At 37.4% G+C, this 13,139-nt stretch overlaps 2 protein-coding genes across 7 annotated transcripts in view; both read left to right on the top strand.

Annotated features, from left to right (window-relative positions):
* RGS22 (regulator of G protein signaling 22) overlaps window positions 1-3,581 on the top strand; it is a 134,211-nt gene extending 130,630 nt beyond the window's left edge. For 4 of the 6 annotated variants that reach the window (XM_011291412.4, XM_045050216.1, XM_045050217.1 and 1 more), the window contains 5 exons: window positions 397-495; window positions 2,009-2,102; window positions 2,221-2,301; window positions 2,543-2,590; window positions 3,470-3,581. In XM_011291412.4, the coding sequence (XP_011289714.2) occupies window positions 397-495; window positions 2,009-2,102; window positions 2,221-2,301; window positions 2,543-2,547 (279 nt within the window). In that variant the 3' untranslated portion in view covers window positions 2,548-2,590; window positions 3,470-3,581. Of the gene's footprint in view, window positions 1-396; window positions 496-1,996; window positions 2,103-2,220; window positions 2,302-2,542; window positions 2,591-3,003; window positions 3,151-3,469 lie in introns of those variants that run through there. The other 2 variants (XM_019822944.3, XM_019822945.3) reach the window with 2 other exon arrangements.
* The window catches only part of LOC101096876 (cytochrome c oxidase subunit 6C), a 61,824-nt gene continuing 51,253 nt past the window's right edge, over window positions 2,569-13,139 (top strand). Inside the window, exon 1 of the mRNA XM_023248537.2 lies at window positions 2,569-2,590. Coding sequence (XP_023104305.2) covers window positions 2,584-2,590 — 7 coding nt within the window. The 5' untranslated portion in view covers window positions 2,569-2,583. The remainder of the gene's footprint in view (window positions 2,591-13,139) is intronic.

The raw sequence follows: 13,139 nt of genomic DNA, 5'->3' as shown, positions 1-13,139 counted from the left end.
GCACATATAGTGTGATTCCATTTGTATGAAATTTATGTAATAAAATATAAATACTAAAATTACAGGTTATATCTATGTCTTTCCCTAGTGAGAAGCTTGGATGGATGTTTATGAAAAGGTTTACAATGGTTTTTCCTAGATGCCAGAATTGGGTGGCAATTTTTACATTCCACTTCATAATTTATCACTCATTTTTAAATATTTTTATATTAGTAGGAAATTAATGTAAAGAGTTCATAAATGATGTCAAATTAGTAACACTGACTTGATGAGACCTCGAGTGTGGTACTCATTACAAGATATTTTTTCATCTAATGTTATGACTCCTTAGCTGTAAGTTTATACTAGTAGAGTTTTACCCCCCCCCTTTTTTTTAATAACTTAATATAATTACAGGATGGAAGCAAACAATATGCAAGTTCTTCAGGATCTGCTATCAAAACAGCTGCTTTACCCAGTGACCCAGTTTTCAGCCTGCAAGCATATGGTCGACAGGTAAGCTGTATGGCTGTCACAGATACCACTTCTTTAAAACATTGGATAGTAGAATGCAGTAACTCAGTTATTGTCCAGTAGTAGAGTTGTGCTTGTTTGAAAATGAGGGTAAAATTATTCTAGGAGAGATTGGAAGGGAATTCCCTTGAGCCTTCGGAGACTAATAAAATTTCAGCTGACCCTGGACAATATAATAAAAGAAAATACTTTTTTTATACACATGAAGAAGATTTAAGTGGCAGCAGTTGAAATGACTAGCTTATTGAAAAAGAGAATAAGGCAGATAGGGAACAAGACAGAATACACTTGGTTGACATATTCTTGGGTTTAAAAAAAAGAAAGAAAAATGTCAAAGCCTTAATCTCAAATTTCTTAATTCTTTGAAGTGCTCATAAAATTGGCCGGTACATGACCATCAATGAATACATTTACAATTTTTATGTTTATATTTACATTTAACTTGTACATTAATATCACGTCCCTGAAATTTCATAAGTCATGTCCATTTTTAATGACTTGTGTTTGCATCTTAAGAGGATTCTAGCTCAAGAAACAATCTTTTTGGCATTTAAGAATGTCAAATAAATTCAGCCGCTCAATAAAGATAACTGATAGACTATAAAGCTATTATTGAGACAAGGGGAATGTCAATTTTGTGACACCATATATTGAAAAAGGTAACCTCTAAAGTGTATGATATGTAATAATGCCATTGGGAAAAACATTTATTAGCAAATGACTAGCATTAAGTTTCAGAAACGTGGTATAAAAAAGGGTGAAATGTGGAACTAGAGATAACAAGCTTCTAATTTTCAATGTCATTTACAAGTCAGTGTTACCTGGGAGCCTGAAAAAAAAAATCCCTGAATTTGCTTTGAGCCTGTTTCCTTGTCTGTTAAAAGGAGAAAGTGTGAGAAAAAGGAATGGTTATGATGACAATCTCCTGTCATATATCTCAAGAGTTTCGTAAGAAACTAAAAAGCTTTTGGAAACCAAAGGCATTTCCTAAATGTAAATTATTATTGTTGTTGCTATTGAAGAGATACATGTAGAATTACTCTAGCAATTGGTACAGTGATAATACTGTGCCATTTTGCAAGTGTGGATTCTCTGTATGTGCATTTGTTTCTGATAGATTTTGCACATTTAAGAATTGTAATTAATACAAATGCAAAACTACCCCCCTCAAAAAAACTTGGATCTCTCTTGAGCACCTAAATTCATAATCAAATTAAATACATATATATATATATATATATATATATATATATATATGCGTGAATAGCTGTCAAGAACTCCATAAAGCCTTTGCAACATTGATTCACTGAGAAATAGTTATAACTCATATAGTTCTAGACACATCATTGAATTGTCCTATTCAATGATCTGTTATTGAAGTTTGTTATACTTCAATAAAAGGTTTAAATGAAGAGGCTTATATAGGCCATCTTACCTTCAGTTTATTTCCTGGGACAAACATTCCCAAAATTAACTTTGAAAGCTGTCTTTCTAGCCAACCTGGTGCTACTCCAAGTACATAGAAGCCTTAGAACAGGAGAGGATTCTTCTTAAAATTCAAGAAGAACTGGAAAAAAAGTTATTTACAGGTAATTTTTCCTTTCTGCTTACAGAACTTCTTTGTTAACCTTCTATCACAGATTAACTCTAGAGGACTTTGCTGATGATCACTTCACAGCTTTCCTTATTTCTCTTATTTTTGTGCAGCTACACCATCTTTTACAAATTTTAAGTCTGCTGCTTCAGCTGTGTCTTTGAAAAAGACCGTATCTTCCTACAACATCCAGAGTGAGTTTTCAGTGACTATTGGCAGTTCTTTCTTCCTTGTTAGAGTTCAGTCTCTCATTTGGCTGTTCAGCAAAGAGAGAGCAGGAAGGGAGGAAGACTGACTCCCTCCCAGCTGCTCTGACCCACAAGTTTGGAGAATTTCAGTGTATGTGTGTGCATGTGTGTGCACGCGGTTGTGTTCTCTCTCTTTCTGTGTTTTTTTCTCCTCTGCTGAGAACCTAACTCTCTATCCCATTTTCAGAGTGACAGTACTCATGTGGGTGTATACTCTGCTGCTGCTAGATGCAAGGTAAGTCAGACTGAACGTTGTGCAGTACCATTCATGTCCCTGTAACATACACACTCACGCACATATGCAGTTGCACACATGCAAAGCATGCACACGCCACACACACACACACACACACACACACACACACACACACACACCCTGCTAACAAATTGACAGTAGGAGCGATCACCTCGCCTGCCCTCTAAGTGGCAGTCTCCTGAAAAGGAAAGCTTCTAGGGAATGATCACTTATTGCTTCTATTCACTCCTTATCTCTTCTTGCACAAAGAACAATGGAAGAATAGTCTCTAGCTCAGTCTCCCAAGTTTTCCCAAGCTGAGTTTTTCCAAGCTCCATTTCCCCACGTTGGGAATGTAAGAAAGAACTAAAAATAAAGAACTGAAAATCAAGCCAGGTCCTTCTTTCTTGCAGATGCTGATGGGATTATATAATTTTGACTGGACACTAATGTTAGAGGTTACCAATGCCTTTACAAAATGGTATAGAAGTATAATGTAGTGTATGTGTGCCCCATGGACTCAGTACTTGAAGAACCCAGTAAAAGTCCCGTTTCTCTTATCTTCTGTCTTACTGCTTGATTTTTTGTTTCCGAAAATCCTTTTTGTGGATTTTGGTTTTCTGGTTCTTGGAAGGGTTTGATGAGCAGGCCTTTATGTTCTCTGCCTGCTTATCTTTTTTCTCTTTTGTTTTACCCTAGCCGCTGTACCCTTCTGCCAATTCCCCAACCTCTTAGGCCATCCTTATAAGTGCCTCAACATGTAGGGTTTGTTGACGTATCTGCTCATTTTTTTTAATCCTTATTACAATTCTTTGTTTATTTTAGATTTACATTTTCCATAGCTACTTATGTTTTCAACCATTTATTTTTCTTTTGCAGGAATTCTCTAGACCAAATTTAACTGATATGGAAGCTCAAGTTATTATTTTTTTGATGGCCTGCATTAGAGCAAGCCTACCATCTAAATAAAGTTTGGCATGTTGTACTCTTATAGTTTTAAAGTGACAGCTATTCTGTACACATTACAAAAAAAACCATAAAATTTTTAAAAACTCATTTAGAATAAAATGACTTCTATCTAGGTTAGAAGAATCAAAATGTTTTGCTCATCACAGAACTTAAGAAAGTATCATGTTATGCTCCTCAAGTAATCTTTCAATAAATATTCTTTGAGCATTTACTCTATTTGGTTAGCAGACATGTTCAGCAAGTGGCTAGGGGCAAATATTCCTAGTAATAAATTGGCCCAAAACATAAAGTGAAGTGACTTCCAAACCCTATTCCTATCCCCAACTCTCTAAAGGAGCCATATATTAAAGCAGTGGTTCTCAGATGTAGACTTAAGTGGGCATAAGGCTCACTTGTGACATTTGCCAGCAGTGCAGATTCCTAGGCTCACTCTCTGAGAGTCTGATTCAGTAGCTCTTGGGCAGAACCCATGAATCTCCCTCTTTAACAGACATCCTCGGTGATACTGATATAGATGTTCCACAGGTCACTCTTTGAGATGAACTGTTAGGGTAAAAGAGAAGAGCTTTAAAAGGTAAAATCCCTCTTATTAACTCAAGTTACACTTACATCAGCAAGAGCCCAGACATACACCCTCCTGTCCTCTTCCCCAGAGAGAAAGGAGAAGGTGTCAGAAATGACCAGGGAGAATGAAACTTCACCAGATGTAGGCTTAGGACTCAGAAGCTCCAAAGACTATGACTTGGATTACCGGATTAGAAGCATTGAACTTCTACTTTCACACAGTCCCAGATAGTATTTTCAAGGTAGGAATTGCTATTCCTGATTCTTGAAGAGATACACATTGTAAAGGAGGAAAGCATCAGGAGGCATCAGAAAAACTATTCTTCTAAAGCAGTGGTTTGAGTACGTGTTACAGCATTGGAACCCTGTGGTTTTATCTATATCCACTCTGCTCCACACCCCATAGTGGCTGTGAAGTTTGTAACTGTTTTCTATGCATTGCACTTGTTTTCTTTTCTTTTCTTTTCTTTTCTTTTCTTTTCTTTTCTTTTCTTTTCTTTTCTTTTCTTTTCTTTTCTTTTCTTCTCTTCTCTTCTCTTCTCTTCTCTTCTCTTCTTCTCTTCTCTTCTCTTTTTTCTTTTCTTTTCTTTTATCTTTTTCTTTTCTTTTCTTCTCTTTTCAGTGTTTCTCTCTTTTTTCTGCCTTCTCTTGTTTTTTTTTTTAAATATTTTATTTATTTTTGAAAGACAGAGCACAAGCAGGGGAGAGGCAGAGAGAGAGGGAGACACAAAATCTGAAGCAGGATCCAGGCTCTGAGCTGTCAGCACAGAGCCTGATGCGGGGCTGGAACTTACGAACCGCAAGATCATAACCTGAGGTGAAGTCAGATGCTTAACCGACTAAGCCACCTAGGCGCCCCTTCTCTTGGTTTTAATTGAGCATTTTACATGATTCCATTTTCGCTCCTCTCTTAGCATGTCAATTATACTTCCTTTATAAATTTTATTATAGGTTGCTGTAGAGTTTGCAATACACATTTACAACTAATAAAAGTCTGCTTTCAAGTAACTCTGTCCCACTTCATGGGTAGTGCAGGTGCCTTATAACAAAGCATGTCTACTTCCTCTCTCCTGTCCTTTATCACTTTGCTGCCAGTTCATTTCACTTACCCATATGCTATAAAACTGAATGCATTCTTGCTATTATTATTTTAAACCATTTTCTGTTAAGTCAATTAAGAATAAGAAAAATAAAATATTATTTTGTTTTCACTTATTCCTTCTCTAATACTTTTCCCTTCTTTATGTAGATCCAAGTTTCTGACCTATTATCATTTTCCTTCTCTCAGAAGAACTTCTTTTATCATTTCTTGCAAGGCAGGTCTACTGGAGACAAATTTTCTCATTATTCGTGTGCCTTGGAAAGTCTCTAGTTTTCCTTCATTTTTGAAGGGTAATTTCACTGTATGCAGAATTCTAGGTTAGTGGTTTTTATTCTTCAACCCTTCAAATATTTCACTCCACCCTCTTTTTGCTTGCATGTTTTCTGAAGAGAAGTCAAATAGAATTCTATCTTGTTCCCTTGGCTTGTTTCAAGACTCTCTCTGTGATTTTCTGCATTTCATATATGGTATGTGTAGGTGTACATTTTATGGTATGTGCCCTGCTTGTGTTCTCTAAGCTTCCTAGATCAGTGGTTTGGTGTCTGTCATTAATTTTGAAAATCTGGCATTATTCCTTTAAATATTTCTTCTATTCCTTCATCTTTGTTCTCCTTCTGGTAATTCCATTGCACACATGTTCTATCTTTTATAACTGTCCCACAGTTCTTCTGTTCTTTTACATTGTTGTTGCTGTTTTCTCTTTGCCTTTCAGTTTTGGAATTTTCTATTGATCTTTCTTCAAGCTCACTGATTCTTTCCTTAGCTGTGTTTAGTCTGTTGGTAAACCCATCAAAGGCATTCTTCGTTTCTGTTACAATGTTTTCAGTTTCTAGCATTTCCTTGTGAGTTTTTCTTAGAACTTCCATCTCTCTGCTTATGTGACCCATCTAGTCTGTGTGTTATCCACTTTTTTATTTGATCTCTTAGCATATTGATCATTCTAAATTTCTGGTCTGATCATTCCAAAATCTCTGCCATATCTGAATCTGGTTCTCATGCTTGCTTTAGTCTTAGATTGTTTTTTTTCTTGCCTTTTAGCATGCTTTGTATTATTTTTTTTTGAAAGCAAGATATGGTAAAAGGAACTGAGGTTATATGGGTGTTTAGTGTGAGGTTTTATGTTTATCTGGCTAGGAATTAGGCTATATTTACTGTTTGCTGTGGCTATGGTGTTAGAGGCTAAAATTTCCTGTGTGTCCTTCTTAATTGTTCTCTAGGTTTTCCTAGAGACTCCTTAATAGGATCTGAAGCTTGCAGTTCTTTTAGCTGCAATCACAGTTATTATACCAGAACCCTATTGATGTGGTAAAGTGTGGGAGGAGGGGAAGTGTTTTACATTCTGATAGCTAGATGGCAGCCTTTTAGTGAGACTGAGTTGAGTATGTCCCTTCTCCCAGGTAGTTTAGGCTTTAGTAAAACCCCAGTCCATTAGTGAAGTAGTTTCCCTAGAGGGCAGGCCTTGTTAGAAAGAAGCGAAAGAACTCCGGGTATATTCCAAAATGGTCACTTTACCATTCCCCCTACCAGAAGCAGGAGGGGATTTTTCTCTGATCTTTGCAGTAAGAACCTGATAGAGACCCTGGAAGTAAAACCCAAGAATGTGGGCACCCCCAACCTCCAAAGACAGGACCCCCTTGTAGCTTTTAACTCTCAAGCTGGTCTACAACTTAAAGTATTTCTACTGAAGTTAGCTCCAGCTGCTGGCTTCTGCTCCTGGTGAGCTGTGATTCTCTGTATCTGTCTGTTTCTCCAGCTCTAGCGGCAGCAGCTTGCCCTGTTACCACAGTTCTTTGAAGGATCCAAGAAGAGTTGTGGATTTTCAGGTTAGTTAGTTGTGAGGACAGTGGTGGTGACTTCTAAGCTCCGTAACATGTCGGATGGGACCCTGAAATTTGGCACCAGTATTTTAAAGTATTCTGTAATCAGTTTTATTAAGATAAAATTAAGAAAAGTTAAATTATTAAATTTTTATTGTTATGTATATACTAAATGATGACAGTTTTTATATAATAAATATTTACATGTTCATTTGGCCTAATCTCAAAGCATCCCCCAGCAGGGGCTAGTCTCAATTTTTTAGCACTAAAGGCAATTTTCTTACATTATCATGCTCTGACTGTGGTTCTACTTTTGACTACCACTCCTGACTTTGGTTCTACTGATTCTTCTTAACATCTCTTCATCCATCTCCTCCTTCCCTTGCCCCCGTTGGATGACTGCCTTGTTCCAGATTCTTATCACCTTGAATCTGAGTCCTGATTAGTATCTCTTTCTCCTTCCTGGCCACCCTCCAACTGTGCTCAGAGTGATTTTTATAAAATCATAACCTTCTTATGATGTTACTTTGCCTAAAGCCTTCATTAAGATGACTGGTAAGCCTGTAATTGATAGAAGTTCTTTTTTTTTTTTGTTTTTGAGTTAATTTATTTTTGAGGGAGGGAGGGGGAGAGAGAGAGAGAGAGAGAGAGAGAGAGAGAGAGAGAGAGAGAGAGAGAGAACCCTTGCAAGCAGGGGAGGGGCAGAGAGAGAGGGAGAGAGAGAGAATCCCAGGCAGCCTCCATGCCATCAGCACAGAGCCACACTGTGGGCTCAATCTCACGAACTGCGAGATCATGACCTGAACCAAAATGGAGAGTCTGACGCTTAACTGACTGAGCTACCCAGGTGCCCCAAGAAGTTCTTTACTTAACATGACATTCATAGAAGTCCCTCCTGTCTTCTGATATAAATATTTAGATCAGGCATTTGTTCCTCTGGGAAGTTGTCTTTGATATTCTTCTCTTACCCAAGATGCCCAACCCCCACCCCCACAATCACATAAGTTCTCATTCCCTCTTCTGTTTTACCACACTGTAGCTTATTTATTACTCTATAATAACCCTTGTCATATGGATTGTAATTTTTTGTTTACATGCCTCTTTCCCCAGTAAAACTGTTATATGGACTTTTATTATAGCACCTTACATAGAACATCTAGAAAATAGATGTTCACTAAATATTAGTTGAAAAAAATATCTCCACTGTAAAAATCACAAGAAGGTAAAAATCACTGCTTGTGTAAGAAAGGTCAGTATAATGCTATTCACAAGAATTTGCCATTAATATGTTTTTAATGTTTATTTTTGAGAGAGAGAGAGAGCATACCTGTGCTAGTGGGGCAAGGGCAGAGAGAGAGAGAGAGAGAGAGAGAGAGAACCCCAAGCAGGCTCCGCACCATCAGCACAGAGCCCCAGTGATGCAGGGCTCAATCTCATGAACCATGAGATCATGACCTGAGCTAAAATCAAGAGTCAGATGCCCAACTGAGCCACCCAGGCATCCTGCCATTAATATTTTTATAATTATAAACATGTAATGATGTCACAGTTTCATGTAAAGTGTATAATCTTTGTTCTATCTATATCATTTCTCATATTTATGAAATTACACCTGTATGTCATCATGTCTTTCAGAGAAGAAACTAGTACTTATTAAATCACATTAAATCACTTAAATCATTTCAGGCCTGGGTTTCTCAGCCTTGGCACTATTGACATTTTTGGTCAACTATTTCTTTGTTACGGAGGTTTGTTCTGTGCAATGTCAGATGTTTCACAATATCCCTGTTCTCTACCCACTGTAGACCACTAGCACCTCCCCAGTTGTGACAACCCAAAATATTTCCAGATATTACCAAGTCATACCTGGTTGAGAACCACTGCTTTAGACTTTGGAACATTTTATGTTTAATTTTTTGAGATATCTACTTACAATGAAACCTTTAAATTCTAGTTTCCCACCATACCCTCTTTTAAATAAGTAAATAAGTATTATAGACCTAACCCATAACACTACCAATAATACCTTCTAACTGATGACTTATTTGTTTTAGTGAGTATATTACATCCACTTGAATAATTTCTCTTCTTTTACATTATATTTGGAAGTGTAACCCCTAAAGGAAATGCTCAGCCAATATTTGTTGAATTAATAAAACTTAAAATAAATTCCTTACTTACATTTAATGTAACATATATTTTAGGTAATCTTGTAAGTGACTTTAAATCTGACTTGGGTTTGTATGAATAAATAAATTAATTTTAATTGTGCTATTTGTTTACATCTGATGTGCTTCTTGATTTTATGAGTTGAGTTCTCATTAAAAAAAACAGCTTACTTTTGGAAGAGACCTAGGTTTTATTTATTTATTTACTTATTATTTATTTATTATTTATTTATTAATATAATTTATTGTCAAGTTGGCTAACATACAGTGTATATAGTGTGCTCTTGGTTTGGGGGATAGATTCCCATGATTCATCGCTTACATACAATCCCAGTGCTCATCCCAACAAGTGCCCTCCTCAATGCCCATCACCCATTTCCCCTCTCCCCCACCCCAATCAACCTTCAGTTTGTTCTCTGTATTTAAAAGTCTCTTATGGTTTGCCTCTCTACCTCCTTGTTTGTAACTATTTTTTTCCCTTCCCTTCCCCCATGGTCTTCTGTTAAGTTTCTCAAGTTCCACATATGAGTATCTGTCTTTCTCTGATTGACTTATTTCACTTAGCATAATACCCTCCAGTTCCATCCATGTTGCTGCAAATGGCATGATTTCATTCTTTCTCATTCCCAAGTAGTATTCCATTGTATATATAAACCACATCTTCTTTATCCATTCATCAGTTGATGAACATTTAGGCTCTCTCTATAACTTAGCTATTGTTGAAAGTGCTGCTATAAACATTGGGGTACATGTGCCCCTATGAATCAGCACTCCTGTATCCTTTGGATAAATTCCTAGTAGTGCTATTGCTGGGTGTAGGATAGTTCTATTTTTAATTTTTTGAGGAACCTCCACACTGTTTTCCAGAGTGACTACACCAGTTACCCAAAGCAATCTAAATTCAATGCAATCCCAATAAAAATTGCACCAGTATTCTTCTCAAAGCTAGAACAAATAATCCTAAAGTTTGTATAGGACCACAAAAGACCCTGAATAACCAAAGTAATGTTGAAAAAGAAAACCAAAGCGGGAGGAATCACAATCTCAGACTTTAGCCTCTACTACAAAGCTGTAATCATCAAGACAGTATGGTATTGGCACAAAGACAAACACAGAGACCAATGGAATAGGATAAAGAACCCAGAATTGGGCCCACAAATGTATGGCCAACTAGTCTTTGACAAAGCAGGAAAGAGTATCCAATGGAAAAAAGACTGTCTCTTTAGCAAATGGTGCTGGGAGAACTGGACAGCAACATACAGAAGAATGACACTAGACCACTTAGTTACACTATATACAAAAATAAACTCAAACCCTAAATGTGAGACAGGAAGCCATCAAAACCCTGGAACAGAAAATAGGAGACCTAGTTTTAAAACCCACAAACTACCATGTATACTTTGTCAACTTATACCCTTCAAAACATGGGAAAATTGACCTCATATTTTGTTTATGTTATTGTTTGGGGTGAATAAATATATTTTGAAATAAAAATAATAGTGAAAGAATTCAAAAGTAATTTGGCCAGTTGGGTCAGATTTCAGCTTGTGTATATATCATTACCTAATAAACAAATTTAGTATTAAAGGTATAACTTAATTCATGTTATATTTCTTAAATGTGTATTTTTATCATTTGTCATATAATTGAGAATTACTTTCTAAGTACATTATCTGTGAATAATTGTGCGGTTTTTTCTTAATTGGCATACTGTTTTAAAAATTACAGTGAAATTTATGCTTCAAAAAATTTCTCAGTTGGTATATATCCAATGATTCAGTAGAATTTGATTCTAATCTTTGATCTGTAACTGCCTTTCTGATTTGGGGCCATTTATTTTACTTCTTTGAGTCTGAGTTTACTTATGTGTAAAGAGCAAAGGGTCTTTTTATAAATTTTAGCTCTAATATTACGTGATTTTATAACACTGGAGCTTTAAAAAAATTCTTTTTAATGTTTGTTTTTGAGAGAGAGAGAGTGCAAGTGGGAGAGGGGCAGAGAGAAAGGGAGACACAGAATCTGAAACAGGCTCCAGGCTCTAAACTGTCAGCACAAAGCCCGACGCCGGACTTGAACTCACAAACTGTGAGATCATGACCTGAGCCAAAGTCAGACACTTAACCAATTGAACCACCCAGGTACTCCAACACTAGAGCTTTTTATGTGTAACTTTCTATAGAGTTTTGGTGTATTTCTTTAAAAAAATGTTTTTAATGTTTATTTATATTTGAGACAGAGAGAGACAGAGCATGAACAGGGGAGGGTCAGAGAGAGGGAGACACAGAATCCGAAGCAGGCTCCAGGCTCCAAGCTATCAGCACAGAGCCTGACGTGGGGTTTGAACTCATGGACCATGAGATCATGACCTGAGCTGAAGTCAGATGCTTAACCAACTGAGCCACTGAGGTGCCCCAAGTTTTGGTGTATTTCTTAATGAGCAATTATTTCTATATTTTGTTTTGAATTCTTTTTTAAGTTTATTTATTTATTTTTAGAGAGAGAGAAATCACAAGCTGGGAAGAGGCAGAGAAAGATGAAAGAGAATCCTTAGTAACCCTGCACTGTCAATGTGGAGCCCAACAAAGGGCTCGAACCCACGAACCATGACATTGTGACCTGAGCCAAAACCAAGAGTTGGATGCTCAACCGACCAAACCTCCCAGGCACCCCTATTTCTATATTTTTAGGGGTTTTCTTGTTTAATTAAAAAAATTTTTTTTAATGTTTTATTTATTTTTGAGACAGAAAGTGACAGAGCATGAGCAGGGGAGGGGCAGAGAAAGAGGGAGACACAGAATCCGAAGGAGGCTCCAGACCCTGAGCTGTCAGCACAGAGCCCGACGCGGGCTTGAACTCACAAACCACGAGATCATGACCTGAGCAGAAGTTGGATGCTTAACCGACTGAGCCACCCAGGCGCCCCATGTTTAATTTTTTTTTAATCTTTATTTTTGAGAGAAAGAGAGAAAGGGTACGAGTGGGGGAGGAACAAAGGGAAAGGGAGACACTGAATCTGAAGTAGGCTCCAGGCTCTGAGCTGTCAGCACAAAGCCTGACGTGGGGCTCGAACTCATGAACCACAAGATCATGACTCGAGCCCAAGTCAGACACTTAACCAGCTGAGCCACCCAGGCGCCCTTCTATATTTTGAATCAGAATCTTGGATGCCAAGATGAAAAAAAATTCTGCCTCTGTGCTGTTTCCTTTTCCAAGGTCAAAAACTTAGAGTGTGTCTGGCCCGAAATCGTTACTGTTTTAGAAACAAACCTCTGCTTTGTATGTCCCAAGGAAAAAAGAAAAAAATTCAACAGCACATGATGATATTGAGTGGTAATCTCCCTCCTTACCCCCAGCAGGACAGAGACTGTTTCCCAGCACCGTCCTACTCTTATTCCTTTTAGTAATGGAATCCCCAAGTTTTAGCTGTGCCCATGACTACCTAACTGGAGTTAACTGTCATTTCCCTGTCTACCCCACAGGTAGATTTGGCCATGTGAGCAATGTCAGGTTAAGGGAATATGAGAAGAAGTGTGAAATATCCATTCAAGCCTTTTTTAAAAATGAAAACACTTGCCAACCATTTTTCTCTTTTCTCTTCCTGTAAGCTGGATCACAATGGGGTGTTAGCTAACACTATCCCACCACATAGATGGGACACCTCCCTAAGGAATTATGGTGCCTGGGTCTCTGGATGACCTCATGGAGGAGAGATGTCTCACCCTGGACTGTTACGTTTGAGTCACTTTATTTTTGTCCTTTTTTTTAAATTAATAGCAGCTTATCCTAGATGTTAAGCAATATAAAAATTGCTACCAGTAGGCTACTGCCATAACAGAAACCTAAAATGTGAAATCCATTAAGCAGTCAGTTTTTGGACACAAGGAAACAGATTGAAGGTGAGAAAGCTGGTGACCTTTGTAATGTCATGG

Source organism: Felis catus, chromosome F2, assembly GCF_018350175.1.
Source record: "Felis catus isolate Fca126 chromosome F2, F.catus_Fca126_mat1.0, whole genome shotgun sequence".
In the NCBI taxonomy this organism is placed as follows: Eukaryota; Metazoa; Chordata; class Mammalia; order Carnivora; family Felidae; genus Felis; species Felis catus.
The sequence above is the reverse complement of the archived record's forward strand: the minus strand, read 5'-3'. Positions and strand labels throughout refer to the sequence as shown.